The sequence below is a fragment of the Hylobates moloch genome, unplaced genomic scaffold (genome assembly GCF_009828535.3).
Source record: "Hylobates moloch isolate HMO894 unplaced genomic scaffold, HMol_V3 SCAFFOLD_12, whole genome shotgun sequence".
Classification (NCBI taxonomy): Eukaryota; Metazoa; Chordata; class Mammalia; order Primates; family Hylobatidae; genus Hylobates; species Hylobates moloch.
In genome coordinates, this window is record NW_026652287.1 from 49,473,929 (window position 1) to 49,492,551 (window position 18,623).

Here is an 18,623-nt window from a genome sequence, read left to right on the forward strand (position 1 = left end):
TTATTATTTTTTTTTTTGAGACAGAGTCTCGCTCTGTCGCCCAGGCTGGAGTGCAGTGGCGCAGTCTCGGCTCACTGTAAGCTCCGCCTCCTGGGTTCATGCCATTCTCCTGCGTCAGCCTCTCCGAGTAGCTGGGACTACAGGCGCCCGCCACCACGCCCGGCTAATTTTTTGTATTTTTAGTAGAGACGGGGTTTCACCGTGGTCTCAACCTCCTGACCTCGTGATCTGCCCACCTCGGCCTCCCAAAGTGCTAGGATTACAAGCGTGCGCCACCACGCCCAGCCTATTATTTTTTTAAACAGAGTCTCACTCCAGTTGCCCTGGATGGCATACCATGGCACGATCTCAGCTTATTGTAGCCTCGACTTCCCAGGCTCAGGTGTGATTCTCCCACCTCAACCTCTAGAGTAGCTGGGACTACAGTTACGCACTACCACAACTGGCTAGTTTTTTGTATTTTTTTTTTTTTTTCAGTAGGGATGGGGTTTCACCATGTTGCCCAAGCTGGCCTCAAACTCCTGGACTCAAGTAATCTGCCTGCCTCAGCCTCCCAAAGTGCTGGGATTACAGGCATGAGCCGCCACACCAGCCTAAATTGAGGGTTTTTGGTTTTTTGTTTTTTTGAGACAGAGTCTCGCTCTGTTGCCCTGGCTGGAGTGCAGTGGTGCGATCTCAGCTCACTGCAATCTCCACCTCCCGGCTTCAAACGATTCTCCTGCCTCAGCCTCCCAAGTATCTGGGAGTGAACACCACCACAACTGGCTAATTTTTGTATTTTTTTTTTAGTAGAGACAGGGTTTCACCATGTTGGCCAGGCTGCTCTCAAACTCCTGACCTAAAGTTATCCACCCACCTCAGCCTCCCAAAGTGCTGGGATTACAGGTGTGAGCCACCGCACCAAGCCAAGACTTTCTTCAAAGAGAATGCATCAAATTTTTCCTAAATTTGCAGCAGAGTTGAAAATACTTTTACCTTGAGCTTTATAGGAAGAAAAAGAGTAATTAACAGTAGAAAAGAGCCGGGAGTGGTGGTATGCTCTCGCACTCCCAGTTACTCCGGAGGCTGAGGTGGGAGGATGGCTGCAGCCTGGCAGTTCGAGGCCAGCCTGGGCAACATAGTGAGACCCCATCTCTAAAAACTCAAAAAAATAAATAAAAAAGGCCAGGTGTGGTGGCTCACACCTGTAATCCCAGCACTTTGGGAGGCCGAGGCGGCTGAATCATGAGATCAGGAGTTTGAGACCAGACTGACCAACATGGTAAAACGCCATCTCTACTATAAATACAAAAATTAGCTGGGTGTGGTGGCATGCACCTGTAATCCCAGCTACTTGGGAGGCTGAGGCATGAGAATTGCTTGAACCAGGGAGGCGGAGGTTGCAGTGAGCTGAGATCGTGCCACTGCATTCCAGCCTGGGCAACAGAGCAAGATTCCGTCTCATAAATAAATAAATAAATACAGACACACATTCCCACAATGGAAAGGGGGAAAGCCCAGGTTGGGGAGCTTAAGACTGAGCTCTACTGGTCCCAAAGCCCCAGGCAGCAATTTCACTTCTGAGTCCACCTCCTCATCTGTGAAGTGGAAGGATTCTGGCACCTTCCCCAGGGACTGGGTGAACACTGTAAGCCACACCCTAGGAAGCCCTGAGCCAGCTGGGGCTGGACCCACAGGAGCGCTGATGAAGCCCCTGATGGCACAGGGAGAAAACAGAGCAAGAGCCTCGTAAGCACCGTGGGGAAAGAGAACAGTGGCACCCACACACAGCAGGGACACTGAGTGCAGAAGAACCAAACCCGCGGCCCACTTACCCTGCCCAGGACATCAAGAGGCAGCTTTGAGTTCATGAGGACTGGCTTGACTTTGTCTCCAGAGAGCAAACCATTGATGGGCAAGAGGCTTTCAAAAATCCCATCAAATTTGGCCTTTTCTTCCACCTAGTTGGAAAGAAATAGTCCGAGTAAGTAGGAGAGCGCACCTGTGTGAGTGTCCAGACCGAGCTGACCGAAAGCCAAGTGAAAATGGCCACGGACCCATCATCACCCTTGGCTAAAAGCACAAAATGATCTTAGAACAGTCTTGGCCCCTTGGTTTCCAAAGTGAACATATGCCCTGAAGGAAATAACGTTATGGCAACCTCGGATCTGGGAGCCAAGGTCCTCAGGAGGAAGGTCCTGGCCCCCGGTCTTGCCCTTCGTCCTATCTGCTGCCTGAGTGGGGCAAGAGTCTCCCATGGTGGGGCAGTGTCTTTGCAGGGAGACAAAGATCAGTCTCACCTGCCTCCAAGGAGCCTACTTGTACCAGAAAGACAAAAGTGTGAGCAGATGTTAGTGCTTGAGCAAATAATTATCAAAATCAACAGGAAGTCCTCTGTTTTTTTTTTTTCTTTTTCTTTTTTTTTTTTTTTGAGACAAAAATCTCGCTCTGTTGCCCAGGCTGGAGTGTAGTGGTACAATCTCAGCTCACTGCAACTTCCGACTCCCAGGTTCAAGCAATTCTCATGCCTCAGCACTCGTACCTCCCGAGTAGCTGGGATCACAGGCATGCGCCACCATGCCCGGCTAATTTTTGTATTTTTTGTAGAGATGGGGTTTCACCATGATGGCCGGGTTGGTCTTGAACTCCTGGCCTCAAGTGATCCACCTGCCTCAGCCTCCCAAAGTGCTGGGATTACAGGTGTGAGCCACCAAGCCTGGCCATACACAGGAAGCCCTCCATTTCTAATGGTAAATAAATTAATACATAAATAGGAATAGCTCTTCATGAACAGAGGGAAGGTGCAGCATTAGGATGGGGAGTCACAGTTCCTGCTGTTCTGAAAGACACAGGGCAGGCAGCCCGTAAAAGGGGCCATGAGTGAGGCAGTGGCTTCCAGTCTGTTCCACCCTCCAAAAGAAACTTAACATTCCTGAACTGTACACTTAGAAATGGTTAAGATGGTAAATGTTACGTGATGTGTCTTTCAACCACAATAAAAACTTTGTAATTTTTAAAAGAGAAAAACCAAGACAGAGCCCTCAGTCACAGAGATGAGATCACTGGCAGACACCGCATGCTCTCATGGCTGTTGGTGCTAAGAAGCTGAGCGCTGCAGGTCTGTCTCGGGGGCCTGGGATCCTCTCCCGGCCATCGGACTTGCTGACTCAGTGCCTTCAGAAGCCCAGAAATGTTCACAACGGAAACAAACACTTGGCACTTCCAGCTTGTTCTTTCTGACTGTGGCTGTGAATGGAATGCAGAATCTCTCTCGACCACAGTCCGCCCCAATTACAGCGCCTGGTCCTGCGCTCCCTGACTCCTCTCTGCGAGGTCCCCAGGCCCCTCAGTCCTAGCTCTTCCAGTGAGGCCTGGACACAACCCCTGCTGGAAAAGAGCCATCACATTTTAAAGAATAAGATCTCTTGGCACTGTTTCCCATGACAAAGTAGCTCTTTTTCAAAGTCCACACAATGCGCTGGGAGACAGGGAGAAACCCTTCACCACAGTGATCGCCACTGGCAAAGTGCTTGATGACAGAGGTGACTGCATGACTCCTCGGTCACATGACATGTCTTCATGTCCTCTCCCTGCACAGATACCCCTACCCAGCCCACGACCTCTCCAAGAAGGGAACAAACCACCCGTGTAAACATGGGACGGAAGTGCTTGGGACCTTTATTTGATAGCAAGAGTGTTATTCATGTCAGGATTTAAGACACATAAACGTGAGGAAATGTGACAGCCTGAAAGTGAAGGGAAGGTGAGGAGGCCTCACGTTATCTGGAGGGACCATGCTCTCACTTCCTTTAGAAGGAATTCTGTACTTAGAAGACAGCCCTCGTTTTTTTTCTTCTTTCTGGAAGCAGTAGCTTATCTTTCCAGCCACAACATCCTCTGTTTTAAAAATAACACTTCAAGTGCTGAGAGAGGCTTTTCACAAAGCAATCAGAACATCAGGGAGGAAAGAATAGTAACATGCAAAGTGGCTGGAAAGAAGCGAGAAAGCAACGGACACATTTGGGGGTCCACGTGCTTGCAAGCTCTCACCATTTCCTCTTCTATTCTGAATAACCAACACAAGCAGCAAAAACCACAGAATGTGACCTAAAGATGCAAGATTTAAACTGCAGCCCTTTAATAATCCAACTCCTGACACTTAGTTGTCTGGGTAGGCAACTCCCAATTCCAGTGAAGGGCCACAGCCTTTGTAAAAGGTGTTCATTAGAAGAGGCGTTTCATCCAAGTGCTGTGGCCACTCACACTGAGACAGAAGAGCTGACACAATCATCCTATAAAATGTTCTGAACAACATCAAACTAGAACAATTCTAGAACAACTGCTGGAACAATTCTACCTGAAGGAGAGCCAAGGAGGGAGCTATTCCCATTCACTTACCCTCACAGCCCAGTGGGCCTCTGCAGAGGGTGGTGTGACCATCAGAGGGCTGCTGGTGTCATGCTGAGAAGAGAGAGAAACATTTCTTTGTGGTTGGCACAGAATTAAATCATAGCTGGGTGGGTTTGCTGAAAAGGATACACGTTTCAAAGTGCTTTCAAAAAACGGAAGACTTCACAAAGTTAAACACAGAATCACCACATGACCCAGCAATTCCACTCCTAGGTATTGACTCAAATGAATTAAAAACGGGTGTCCAAACAAATCCTTGTACAGGAATGCTGGTAGCAGCACTATTCACAACAGTCAAAAGGGTGGAAATAACCCACATGTCCAGAGAGATGAATGGATAAAGATGTGGTCCATCCAGTAAATGGAATATGGAAACACTGATCCATTCTACAACATGGATGAACCCTGAAAACACGATGCTGAGAGAGAGACCAGACACAAAAGACCATGTTAGAGAATTCCATTGATAGGAAATGTCCAGAACAGGCAAATCCATTGACAGAAATAAAATTAGTGGTTGCCAGCAACTGGGAGGGAGAGACAAGGAGTGATTACTTAATGTGGATGGGGTCTCCTTGGTGGGGGATGAAAATGTTCTGGAGCTAGACAGAGGTAATGACGACACAACACTGTAAATGTACTAAATGCCACTGAATAGTTCACTTTTAAATTACTAATTTTCTATTACGTGAATTTCACCACAATAAAAGGGGAAGGCTAGAGAAAACATGGAGATATACATGCACATACACACATGCACATACACATGCACACACATCTGGTATTAGAAGAATGTGAACTTGAAGGGCTTGGACACTCACAAATTTAGGCGGTGGCATGCTCAAATTCAGATTGCTCAAGGTAACTTCATGGCCACTCTGTGCACAGGCCACCAGTCTCAGTGCAACATAGAAACCCTGCAAGTCCAAAGAAAGGGAAGGAGTAAACAGCACATCGCCAGTGAGGGTAGGGGGAGCTGTCTCTAACAGCAGGCTTCAGGGAAAGAGGATGTCCACTACAACAAGGAAGACCGTCCGTGCAAAAACCCCTTGGAGCGTTGGGCTGAACTAGACTCACCTTGGGGACATCACTTAAATGAATACACTAAAATGGACTTATCCTGGTCGGGTGTGGTGGCTCATGTCTGTAATCCTAGCACTTTGGGAGACCGAGGCAGGTGGATCACCTGAGGTCAGGAGTTCGAGACCAGCCTGGCCAACATGGCGAAACCTCATCTCTACTAAAAATATAAAAATCAGCCAGGCGTGGTAGCAGGTGCCTGAAATCCCAGCTACTTGGGAGGCTGAGGCAGGAGAATCGCTTGAACCCAGAGGGTGGAGGCTGCAATGAGCCAAGATCACGCCACTTCACTCCAGGCTGGGCAAAAAGAGCAAAACTCCATCTCAAAATAAATAAATTAAATAAAATAAAATGCACTTATTCCACTGCATCTGGAAATCTGTAAAATTTCAGATGCATGTATTTTCCAAAAACTATGAGCTCCCAACATTTAGGAAATGTTAGGTTGTGTAAAGCAGCAAAGTTAAACATGGTTAAGGTTACGAGTGATGGACCAAATATGTGCTGAATTTTTGTTTGTTTTAGAGATGGGGTCTCACTCTGTCACCCAGAGTGCAGTGGCACAATCACAGCTCACTGCAACCTCAAACTCATGGGCTCAAGTGATCCTCCTGCCTCAGCCTCCTGAGTAGCTGGGACCACAGGTGTGCACCACTATGCCCAGTTAAGTTTTTATTTTTTATTTTTTAGAGGTAGGATCTCACTATGTTGCCCAGGCTGGTCTCAAATTCCTGTCCTCCTGCCTTAGCTTCCTGAGTAGCTAGGATTACAGGTATGAGCCACTGCACCTGGCTATGTGTTGAATTTTTTTAAAAGCAGTCTTAAATACACACGGTTGGTCAGAAACTCATATCTGTGGTTCACCACGATCCCCTCGGCTTCGCTGAATGGAACATCCCCTGCCCACCCCCAGTGGCCTGACATGGACCCCACCTAGACAGCAGAAGGAAGTTGAACTAGGCTGTCAGGTGCCTCCCCTCCTAACCCAGGACCCACCACACACAGGCTCAGTGGACTTGTGAGGCATCACTTAGCTTGTTTTTGTTGTTGTTGTTGTTTTTTAATTTTTTTTTTTTTTTTTTTTTTGAGACGGAGTCTCACTCTGTCACCCAGGCTGGAGTGCAGTGGCGCGATCTCGGCTCACTGCAAGCTCTGCCTCCCGGGTTCATGCCATTCTCCTGCCTCAGCCTCCCGAGTGGCTGGGACTACAGGTGCCTGCCACAGCGCCCGGCTAATTTTTTGTATTTTTTAGTAGAGACGGGGTTTCACCATGGTCTCGATCTCCTGACCTTGTGACCTTGTGATCCACCTGCCTCGGCCTCCCAAAGTGCTGGGATTACAGGCATGAGCCACTGCGCCCGGCCTGTTGTTTTTTTATTAACTGGCCTAAGAACATGGATACTTTTAAAGCTATAAATACTGTTAACAGTTTTAAAAGTGTCTTCAAAGAGATAAGTGCTAGGATTGGCCTTTCTCAGCCTGCTGTCCTCAGAAGCCCTTGCAGAGTGTAGAGGATCATAAGAGGGTTTTGAGAAAAGGGCACCTTTCATCCCTGCAAGGTCTGAGAAAAGAGAAAAATTAATAAATAGTAAAGAAAAAAAGAAAAAGGAATTAAGTAAGTTTAGGGGAACTGCATTAAGCAAAGTCAAATTTCTTTTCCATAGGAATTCTCAGAACCTTTAACATGCAGACATGAGGCCAGGCACGGTGGCTCACGCCTATAATCCCAGAACTTAGGGAGGCCAAGATGGGAGGATTGCTTGAGCACAGGAGTTCGAGACCAACCTGGGCATAGTGAGACCTCCCCTCTACAAAAAATAATAAAAATTAGCCAGGTGTGGCGGTGTGTGCCTGTGGCCTCAGGTACATGACAGGCTGAGGCAGAAGATCACTTGAACCCAGAAGATCTAGGCTGCAGTAAGCCGTGAGCGCACCACTGCACTCCAGCCTGGGCAACAGAGCGAGGCTCAAAAAATAAAAACTAAAAAAACAAACAAAACAAAAAACATGCAGACATGCACCATGAACCTCAAAGAAGGGAGGTACAAGTAAAGGGGGCTTCCTGACAGACTGGATCACAAGTCATGGCACAGCATAAACAAGGTCCCTTCTAACAAAATGGCCATCTACGACCACTTAAAATCACTTATAAGTACAGGCTGAGTATTCCTCATCCCAAATGCTTGGGATCAGAAGAGTTTCAGATTTCAGATTTTTTTTTTTTTTTTTCAGATAGGGTTTTCACTGTGGAGGCTGAGGCATGAGAATCTTGTGAATCCAGGGGGCAGAGGCTGCAATGAGCCAAGATCATGTCGCTGCACTCCAGCCTGGGCAAGAGTGAGACTCTGTCTCAGGAAAAAACAAAACAAAACAAAACAAAAAACTCTGATTAAGGCCTTTAGTCAAAGTTACACCAATGTCTACTTTGTTACATTAATAACAGCAATGTGGCTGGGAGTGATGGCTCATGTCCATAATCCCAGCACTTTGGGAGGCTGAGGTGGGTGGATCACCTGAGGTCAGGAGTTCAAGACCAGCCTGGCCAACATGGTGAAACTGTCTCTACTAAAAATACAAAAATTAGCCAGGCATGATGGTTCTCGCCTGGAATCCCAGCTACTCCAGAGGCTGAGGCAGGGGAATCACTTGATCCTGGGAGGTGGAAGTTGCAGTGAGCCGAGATTGCACCACTGCACTCCAGCCTGGGCGACAGAGTGAGACTCCATATCAAAAAAATAAAAAATAACACCAATGTTATTTTCTGGCTCTGATCACTGTGCTGTGGTTATGTAAGACACCATCACTGGGGAGAGCTGGCAAAAGATACACAGGAACCCTCCAAGCTATTTGTGCAACTTCCACGAGAGACTGGTCCAAAATAAAAAGTCTGGACAACACTTTAATCACATGTAAGGTTACAAAACATTAAAATAAAAATAAATAAATTAATTAAAAGATACACTAGCCATGAAAGATGGCTCCAAGTGTTTAAAAGACCTTTATTTCAAAATGAAAACTTCCGTGTTAAGTTTGACAGCTGTGCTCATGCCTAGTAATACTTGACAGTGGAGGAATGTGGAAGGAGCCGTGGAAGTCACCCGGCCTGGGGGCTCTGCCCAGCCCCTCCACTTGCTCTGTGTACATGTGTATATACCTGTTTGTCCAAGAACCCTTTACCTTCTGGGTCGGCCAAGTCCCATATCTGCAGAAACACAAAAATGCTCATAAGCATGACTGCTGATCATTGTCCATGTGATAACAAAAACCAGAGTCGCCACCACCCCATCACTGGCCTTGCGGGGCAGGACTGACCATCCCCAGGTTGTCCTGCAGATGAAGAGGCCAATTCAGAGCAGGTGAATGATCTGCCCAGGGGCGCACAGCCAGTCAGCGGCAGGGCCCAGAGGACATCCAGGTGCACTCAGCTCCCAAGCCAATGGTGTTTATGACACCCTTCTCCCCCAACAAAAGTCCACAAGTGGCCAAGCACGGTGGCTCACGCCTGTAATCCCAGCACTTTGGGAGGCCGAGGTGGGCGGATCACCTGAGGTCAGGAGTGCAAGACCAGTCTGGCTAACACAGTGAAACCGTGTCCCTGCTAAAAATACAAAAAATTAGCCGGGCGTGGTGGCAGGTGCCTGTAGTCCCAGCTACTCAGGAGGCTGAGGCAGGAGAATGGCGTGAATCTAGGAGGTGGAGCTTGCAGTGAGCTGAGATCACGCCACTGCACTCCAGCCTGGGCGACAGAGCGACACTCCGTCTCAAAAAAAAAAAAAAAAAAAAAAAATTAGCCGGGTGTGGTAGCGTGCGCCTGTAATCCCAGCTATTCGAGAGGCTGAGGCAGGAGAATCACTTGAACCCGGGAGGAGGAGGTTGCAGTGAGCTGAGATCACGCCACTGCATTCCAGCCTGGGCAACAAGAGTGAAACTCTGTCTCAAAAAAAAAAAAAAAGCGTCCACAAGCTATCAAGACCCCAAAAGTACTCGGGTTTCTTGTCTGCTACCAAAGTAGTGGTGGGGGTGCCTCCTGGGCCTTTGGATCTACCAGCTGCAGCCTGAGAGGTCTGCAGTGACCAGGCCGCTCCCCAGGAGGCCCGGCCCCATGGAAGGAGGCCTGCACAGGCTGGCCCTGACCTGCAGGGGGAGCTGTGAGGGCAGCCACAGAAGAGAAATCACTATTCATCTTCACATACCTTCCCAAGGACAATGTCCGAGAGGCCAGACTTCTTTAGAAAAAGCGCAGCTTCGCTCGCCCCCACCCTCCCTGTGTATGCCGGATCCACCTGAGACGGGAGAGCAAGAGGCAAAATAACTTTTCAGCAAAGGCAGCAGCAGGTGAAGCGGCACCCGTCACGCTAACTATCCGCTGACAGTGAACAGAAAAGGACAAAAGGCCGCTCAGCCGGGCTTCTATTCTGTACTGTGCTTTCAGCTCAGGCATGCTCTAGTTCCATCTGAAAAGACATCAGCTAAACTCACCTGCTTGTAATAAGATTCATACAACGAATTTCCAGTGGGAATCTGTAAATGAAACCACAGATATTGGTCAAAAGTGAACACACCCCCTTGGGGAAAAAAAGGGTTGCCCCTCAATTTTGTCATGACCAAAATATATGATGATAGTTAGAGTCAAAATGCATGCACTTTAAACACCCTCTGAACACAGAATTCAGTTTATCTTCAGACAGATATTATTATGCTTACCTGATTTAGAAAAAGTAAGCTTAATGTTCTTTAATAAATCCTGATTCTAGGGCAAACAATATAGTCACTCAGGAAACAGCAGCAGCAGCCCAGTGTCAATTTCCATTCACTGAGCAAAGGGATTTCAGCTCCTGGAGAGCTCAGAGGGAAAAGACACTCTGTCCTCTGAGATTGTTCTCTGGCTCCGGAATCAGAAAAGAAGTTTCCAAGCGTTATCATTAATCACCGGGCCTGCAAGCTTTCGACCAGTTTCCCTGGCCTGAGTCTGGTTCTCACCCATCCCATCCATCCTCCTCCAGCTACCTGAGTGCTCAGAGATGCGCACTGACCAGCCCGCACCCGGAGAGCGCTGGCCAGTGACTCTTCCCACCACGGCAGGAAGGAAGTGCAGTGTCCTCAGCTTGGCACTGAAGATATTCCACTTCCCGACACCTCAGAGCCCCAAGACATCACTGTTCAGAGGTCACTTCCCCATCAAGGGTCACGCCGCTAATCGGGGCCACCAGAGGCCACACCTGGATCCAACCTGGCTGGCGGCCAAGTTCAGACACTTCTCACTGTGTCCTGACCTCTTCCAGACGTCTCCCAGGGAAGGGGAGGGACACCCAGGGGAGTGTGCCAACCTGGCGGGGAATTATACAGTCCCTGAAATGCTGGCTGTGAAAGTTTACGTGTGTTGATATTTTAGTGAGTGAGGTGAAAAAAGAGCACACAAACCCGCCACTGATGTAATAAGCGATAAAAGTGAAGAACGCACAATGACACCTAATTATACAGAATGGGTGTGTAAACAGCTAAAGAGAATAGAACTGGGCAGGGAAAAGAGGACTGTCTTGGGGGCAGGATTACAGTGTTTATCCAACAAATTCTCCGTCTGCTGTTGTACGATTTCTCACAATGAATAAAACCAGGGGGACGTAGACTCCTTCCAGTTATAGTCATTGGATTTGAACCAATATGCACCCACCACTTGCATATTGTTGTGCTACAAAGGGTCATTTCAAGCTAAAAATAATGCCCGGGCCGGGCGCAGTGGCTCACGCCTGTAATCCCAGCACTTTGGGAGGCTGAGGCAGGCAGATCACCTGAGGTCAGGAGTTTGAGACCTGGCCAACATGACAAAGTGAGACCCCATCTCTACAACAAATACAAAAATTAGCCAGGCATGGTGGCGTGCACCTGTAATCCCAGCTACTTGGGAGGCTGAGGCAGGAAAATCACTTGAACCCAGGAGACGGAGGTTGCAGTGAGCCAAGATCGTACCACTGCACTCCAGCCTGGGTGACAAGAGTGAAACTAAGTCTCAAAAAGAAAAAGAAAAAAAAAAAATGCCTGGATTACGGTCAACTTCTCTGGGGGATGCCAACACCTGTGAATGTATAAAGAAGTGAAATTGTAATCCCAAACAGCACTTTGGGAGGCCGAGGTAGGCAGATCACGAGGTCAGGAGCTCAAGACCAGTCTGGCCAACACAGTGAAACCCCGTCTCTACTAAAAATACAGAAAATTAGTCAGGTGTGGTGGTGTGCGCCTGTAATCCCAGCTACTCAGGAGGCTGAGACAGGAGAATCGCATTAATCTGGGAGGCAGAGATTACAGTGAGCCGAGATCGCACCACTGCACTCCAGCCCAGGCGACGGTGCGAGACTCCATCTCAAAAAAAAAAAAAAAAAAAAAGAAGTGAAAGTATAGAGAAAACTACCAAGACAAATGAAAATAGAAGGAAAATAGCATAAAGATCTGAAAGGGGTGAGGCAAAAATCAAAACAAAAAAAAAAAAAAAGAGGAAAAGAAAGGGGGAAACACCGAAAAGGCAGAAAAAACTAGAATAACATGAAAAAGCAAGAAATGCCAGAGATTTAGGAGCTATCATTTTAAAACAGACAAAGACATCATGGAAAAGACTTAGGAGGTAAGTGTATAGCAATAGCAGCCCCCGGGTGGCTGCCCCCCTCGTGCTTGGAGGCAGTAATACCATTCCTGGGGAAGGGGTACAGGAAGGAGTGGCTGTCACCCTTAGCATCTTACAACCTCGTTAGATGACAGTGTCCAGCCATCACACCTGTGTCACCTTCTGGGTTCAAACTCCAGCTTATTTCCAAAATATGTCTCCCCAGAGGAAGAAGACCCACAGAAAGGAGGCCAAGGCAGGCAGGCTGTTTGTCACCCGTCAGTAAAGGTGACAGGGGTCAGGTCTAGGCAGCAAACAGCACATCGCCTGCCATGGGTTCACAGACTCCAGAGGCCCTCACTTCAGATGACAAAGGTGCCCTTCCTGCCAATGATCAGAGAGGTCTGGATCTGAAGCACATTTCCAGTCTAGTTTTTTTTCTTTTTTTTTGAGGCAGGGTCTTGCTCTGTCACCCAAGCTGGAGAGCAGTGGCACAATTTCAGCTCATTGCAATCTCTGACTCCTGAATTCAAGCCATTCTCCTGCCTCAGCCTCCCAAGTAGCTGGGACTACAGGTGCATGCCACCATGCCCAATTAATTTTTGTATTTTCAGTAGAGGCGAGGTTTCACCATGTTGGCCAGGCTGGTCCTGACCTCAGGTGATCCGCCTGCTTTGGCCTCCCAAAGTGCTGGGATTACAGGCATGAGCCACCACGCCCAGCCCCAGCCAAGTTTTTTAACGATCTCATGGGAAGCAAGGGAAAGAGGTTTCCAAGCTACTGTGATTCCAGTGGAAAAAAAAGAGTTTCAGTCTTTAAGGCATGCAGGGTTATTAAATCTCTGCTCTACTTCCCAGGCGCTAATGAGCAACAAGATCCGCAACCAAGAGAAACACAGCCTGGACTAATCCAGAAGAGTCGCTGAAGGACACAGCCCAGAGCTCCAACCTCTGCCCATCCATGCTAAAGGCCCACTGGGCTCGAACACTTGATGACCACCGGGTGTCACTCTCAAAAGACCTACAGCTGAGGGAAAGCCCAGGGAGTATGGCTCAACCATTGCTCATCACCACGGGAGTCCATCTGGGTAACCTGGAACAATGACAGTGGTCAGAGGTTTTGATCTAATTACACATATGTCAGGTTTTGCATATGCAAAAGCAGAAGGGGGAAGAAAGAAGGTAAAGCACCAGGCCCCAACTGCCACTTCCTCTTATGCCAGGCTTCTTCCTGGGAACAATGGAGTCACACCTGCACACTGCCCTGATATGTCATTGCGACAGAACTGAAGACACATGTTGCTAATGACATGAATCCCCAGCCCCAGGCGGTCTGTCACTGGTCCCTGTGCAGAGACCTCTTGGCCCCCAAAAGGAAGATTCACAGCTACCAGGAAAGAGCCCTCTGTGTGCTGAGAGCAGCCTCTGGAGCTGCCCACCCATGTCTGACCCCAAAGTGAGCCTGGGGCCAAGCCCGAGGCAAAGGCAGAGAAGGGACGCACCAGGGGATGAGGCCTGCAGCGTAAGAGACTGCAGGTGGCACCAGGATGGCTGTAGGAATGGAAGGAAGTGCGGCAGAGCTGACCCGATGGTGTTCTCCTGACCCAGCCCACTGTGCTGAGAAGACGCCATCTTCGCCTCTGCAGTGTGTGAATTATTGATGAGGTTCAGTGTAGCTTTCAGCTCGGTCTTTCAGTTGCTCTTCCTATCTCAAAATGCTAAGAGACAACATGCAAAGTTCCTGTGGCCTCCTCACTTATCCTCCAGCCCAGAAACAATTTACAAGTGGGATGACAGAGAGAGGGGCACATGGAGAAGGACAAGTTCACATCCTTCTGCTCTGAAGGCTTTAAAACACCACAATTCACACAAGCGCCTGTAACTGTAACCCAGGACAACAGCAGTTGAGACGGAGAAACCCAGCAGAACCACCTCGGAGGAGAAACTGTCTCAGGATTGTGTTCTAACAACTCCTAAACAGAGTTCACCCAACTCTGATCCCTGCACGTGGCCAAGGGCAGGACACCTCCTACATCTTCATGCCTGGCTGCCTCCTGCCCGAACTCTCTCACTCTGCCAGCAAAGTACACGCTCTTGCGCAAAACAAACCAATGATCATCAGCCTTGATTCAAAATGACTTTTGGAAGGCAATCCATTTTCACTGTAAAATGTTCAGAGAAGTACCTATAATCCCTTGTTTCCTATCCAGTACCTCTCATCCTCCCGACAATGCTAAAGAGCAGGTAATATTACTAGTCCAGTTGACAGGTGGGGAAACTGAGTTTGCCCTACTCAGGACCACAACAGCCAATGAGCAACAGTGAGTGAAGCACCCAGGATGGGTGGTCCTGGAGTCAGACCCTCACCTACTGTGCACCCTGTAATGACAGCCGAGGTGTCACGAGCTGGGCACCGGACCACAGGACAGCCTCATGCATATGCTGGCCTGGGAAAATGCACGTCCGTGATGACGTGCTGGAGCACTTTATTAAACAGAAGAGGTCAAAAGGCAACACTCGATTTGAGCATATAAATGGACTTGAAAGCCAGTGTTTTTGATGACCTGCCATTTCCCCGGGAAAGCTGAGACCCCCTAATGGCTGTGTTTTTCAATGCCACTGCCAAGTTTTGCAGGAAGTTAGGCACATAACACTGAAACACATCTCAGTCTGAGTTCCTACTTAGAAAAACATACGGTTGCAAAAATATAGCCCGGAGTAGAGCTTGCTTGATAATCCTTCCATTTCTGCCTTCCCCTTAGAGGCCCCCACAGGCCTTGCACAACCATCACCCGATGTGAGCCCAGCCCGCCCGGCAGGCCAGCCCACGTTCTGCGGGTGAGGTAACCTGGCTCAGTCATGTGGCAAGCACGTGGCAGAACTGGGACTTGACTCAAAACATTCAAAAGGCATCAGGGAAACGCTGGGGCATGTCTAACCTTCCTGGACTGGATGGGCAGCTCTCTCCAACTGCTCCATCAGAGGTTTCTACACCAGAGCTAAGGTAAATGTTACCAAGAGAAGGAGAAGACTTGGCAAATGAAAAGAGAGCTTTTCCAAATCACAAGGAAAAAGACATCTCAATTAAAAATGAGCAAAGAGAAGAGAGAGGCAATTCAGAAAGAAGAGATGCAGCAAAGTTAGAAAGAAAATGTTCCATCTCACTAGTAATTTAAGTATTACAGGGCCAGGCATGCTGGCTCACACCTGTAATCCCACCACTTAGGGAGGCCGAGGTGGGTGAATCACCTGAGGTCAGGAGTTCAAGACCAGCCTGGCCAACATGATGAAACCCCGTCTCTACTAAAAATACAAAAATTAGCCAGGCATGGCGGCAGGTGCCTGTAATCCCAGCTACTCAGGAGGCTGAGGCAGGAGAATCACTTGAACCTGGGAGGCAGAGGCTGCAGTGAGCTGAGATCACGCCATTGCACTCCAGCCTGAGCGACACAGCAAGACTTCATCTTTGAAAAAAAAAAAAAAAAAAAAAAAAAGGCAGAGAAGCCAAAACAATTCTGAAAAAGAATAATAAAGTGGAAAGAGTCAGTCTACCTGATTTCAAGACTGACTCTATAGCTAGAGTAGTTAAGACAGTGGAGTATTGGCAGGGGGCGGGCACAGATAGTAATGCACAGAACAGAATGGAGAATCTGAGAAACAGACACACACAGATATGCCCAGTGGATTTCTTGACAAAGGTGCAAAAGTATTTCAGGAGGAAAGACAGCCTTTCCACAAAGGGCGCTGGAGCAATCGGCATCCATAGGAAAAACATGGCCCTCTAACTAAAAGTCTTATGCCTCGTACAAAATGTAACTCAAAATGGATCATGAATTCAAATGTAAAACATAATCCTCAGGATCTAGGGCAAGGCAAAGAGTTCTTAGACTTGACACCAAAAGCTCGATTCATAAAAGGAAAGATTGGCAGACAAACTTTATGTTTGCACTGTGAAACAGCCACGTAAGGCCTGGCGTGGTGGCTCATGCCTGTAATCCCAGCACTTTGGGAGGCCGAGGCAGGAGGATCACCAGAGGTTGGGAGTTCAAGACTAGTTTGACCTACATGGAGAAACCCCATCTCTACTAAAAATGTAAAATTAGCCAGGCATGGTGGCGCATGCCTGTAATCCCAGCGACTCGGGAGGCTGAGGCAGGAGAATCGCTTGAACCCGGGAGGCGGAGGTTGAGGTGAGCCGAGATCACACCATTGCACCATTGCACTCCAGCCTGGGCAACAAGAGCAAAACTCCGTATTGAAAAAAAAAAAAGGCCGGGCGCAGTGGCTCACACCTGTAATCCCAGCACTTTGGGAGGCCAAGGCAGGCGGATCACCTGGGGTCAGGAGTTCAAGACCAGCCTGGCCAACATGGCTAAAAATACAAAAAAAATTAACTGGGTGTAGTGGTGTGCACCTGTAATCCCAGCTACCCAGGAGGCTGAGCCAGGAGAATTGCTTGAACCCAGCGGGCAGAGGCTGCAGTGAGCCGAGACTGTGCCACTGCACTCTAGCATGGGTGACAGAGCAAGACTCCGTCTCAAAAAAAAAAAAGCCAGATAAAAAGATGAAAAGGCAAGCTACAGACTAGAAAGAAAGGTTTGCAAAGCACATATCCAACAAAGGACTACTATCTAAAATATATACTAGAGAGCTCTCAAATTCAACAGCATAAAAAAGAAAACAATCAAATTAGAACACGGGCAAGCCAGGTGTGGTGGTGCACACCTGTAGTCCCAGCTACTCAGGAGGCCAAAGCAGGAGGATTGCTTGATCCCAGGAGTTCAAGACCACCCTGGGCAACATAACAAGATCTGATTTCTTAAAAAAAAAAAAAAAAAAAACACGAAGAAGAAAAGAACATGGGCAAAAGATCTGAAGGCAAAAAGACATTTTACCAAAGAGGAAATATAGCAGATGGCAAATGAACATACAAAAATATGTTTAACATCATTAGCAAATAGGAGAATGCAAATTAAAACCACAGTGAGATGTCACTGCACTCCATCAGAGTGGCTAAAATAACAAATATTGTGACAACATCAAATGCTGGTGAGGATGCAGGGAAAATGGGCCACTCATACACTGCTGATAGGAAAGTAAAAAGGTACGGTGACTCTGGAAACAGACTAGCAGTTTCTTAAAAAAAACAACAACAAAAAAAACTAAACACAACACAAAACTACCACATGAACCAGCAACTGTCCTGGGCATTTACCCGAGAGAAATGAAGAGTGATGTTCATACCACATCCTGTATGCAGTGTTGGCCACAGCTTTATATGTCACTGCTCCAAACTGGTAACACCTCGATGTCCTCCAATAAGTGAGTGGTTCAGCAAACTGTGGTCCAAGCACACCGTGGAATACTACTCAGCAATGAAAAGGAATGAAGGGCTGACACACATGCAATAATCTGGATGAATCTCCAGAGAATTATGCTGAATGACAAAGGCCAAACCTCAAAGGTTACATACTGAATAATTCCATTAGATAACATCATTAAAATGATAAAATTGTAGAAATGAACAGAGTGGTGGTTGCCGGGGATAAGGAAGAGATGGGCTGGGAGGGAAGTGGGTGTGGCTATAAAAGGGCAACAGGAGAGACATGTTCTGTACCTGGCTATCAACAAGACCCTATCTCTACAAAAAATAAAAATAAAAAATAGCCAAGCATGGTGGCACATGCCTGTGGTCCCAGCAACTCAGGAGGCTGAGGCAGGAGGATCGCCTGAGCCCAGAAGTTCAAGGCTGCAGTGAGCTACGATTGTGATACTGCACTCCAGCCTGGGCAACAGAGCTGTCTCTTAAAAAAGAAAAAAAAGCTTTCAAACCTTGATTCTGTGCTCTGACGCCCTCCCTAGTCCATGTCACTCACCTTGCTGCTTTGCTGAATGTCTAAACTCTCAGGGGTGGTTCTATTGCTTCTCGGTTCCTCTCCAGGGCAGGGAATGCATGCCTTACCCCTGTGCCATGCCCCACTGCAGGCCCTGAGTTCTGTCTGGGCTGGATGGAGGCCCTAAGCATGTCCATCTTTTTTTTTTTTTTTTGAGACAGAGTCTCACTTTGTTGCCCAGGCTGGAGTGCAATGGTGCGATCTCGGCTCACTGCAACCTCCGCCTCCCAGGTTCAAGTGATTCTCCTGCCTCAGCCTCCCAAGTAGTTGGGATTACAGGTGCATGCCAACACATCTGGCTAATTTTTTGTATTTTTAGTAGAGACAAGGTTTCACCATGTTGGCCAGGCTGGTCTCGCCCTCCTGACCTCGGGTGATCCACCCGCCTCGGCCTCCCAAAGTGCTGGGATTAAGGCGTGAGCCACCTTGCCTGGCCAGGGCATGTCCAACTTCTGCTGGTCTCGCAAGGTGGTCACTTGGGTCCCCAGAGAATCCAGGACTTTTCCTTCAGATCCTGAACATAGCCATCATCATCAATATCCCGGATGCAATACCGTACCACCATTATGCAAATGTTACTTCAGAGGAAACTGGATAAATGGTACAGACTCTTTTTTTTTTTTTTTTGAGATGGAGTCTCACTCTGTTGCCCAGGCTGGATGGCAG

General features: G+C 48.0%; 1 protein-coding gene across 11 annotated transcripts in view; it reads right to left on the reverse strand.

Moving 5' to 3' along the window:
- Positions 1-18,623, reverse strand: part of EPS15L1 (epidermal growth factor receptor pathway substrate 15 like 1) — a 120,566-nt gene that overhangs the window by 80,470 nt on the left and 21,473 nt on the right. For 10 of the 11 annotated variants that reach the window (XM_032170028.2, XM_032170026.2, XM_032170024.2 and 7 more), the window contains exons 2-7: positions 9,949-9,990; positions 9,663-9,752; positions 8,624-8,671; positions 5,211-5,306; positions 4,378-4,440; positions 1,815-1,940 (exon numbers count right to left, since the gene is read on the reverse strand). In XM_032170028.2, the coding sequence (XP_032025919.1) occupies positions 1,815-1,940; positions 4,378-4,440; positions 5,211-5,306; positions 8,624-8,671; positions 9,663-9,752; positions 9,949-9,990 (465 nt within the window). Of the gene's footprint in view, positions 1-1,814; positions 1,941-4,377; positions 4,441-5,210; positions 5,307-8,623; positions 8,672-9,662; positions 9,753-9,948; positions 9,991-18,623 lie in introns of those variants that run through there. The other variant, XM_032170030.2, reaches the window with a different exon arrangement.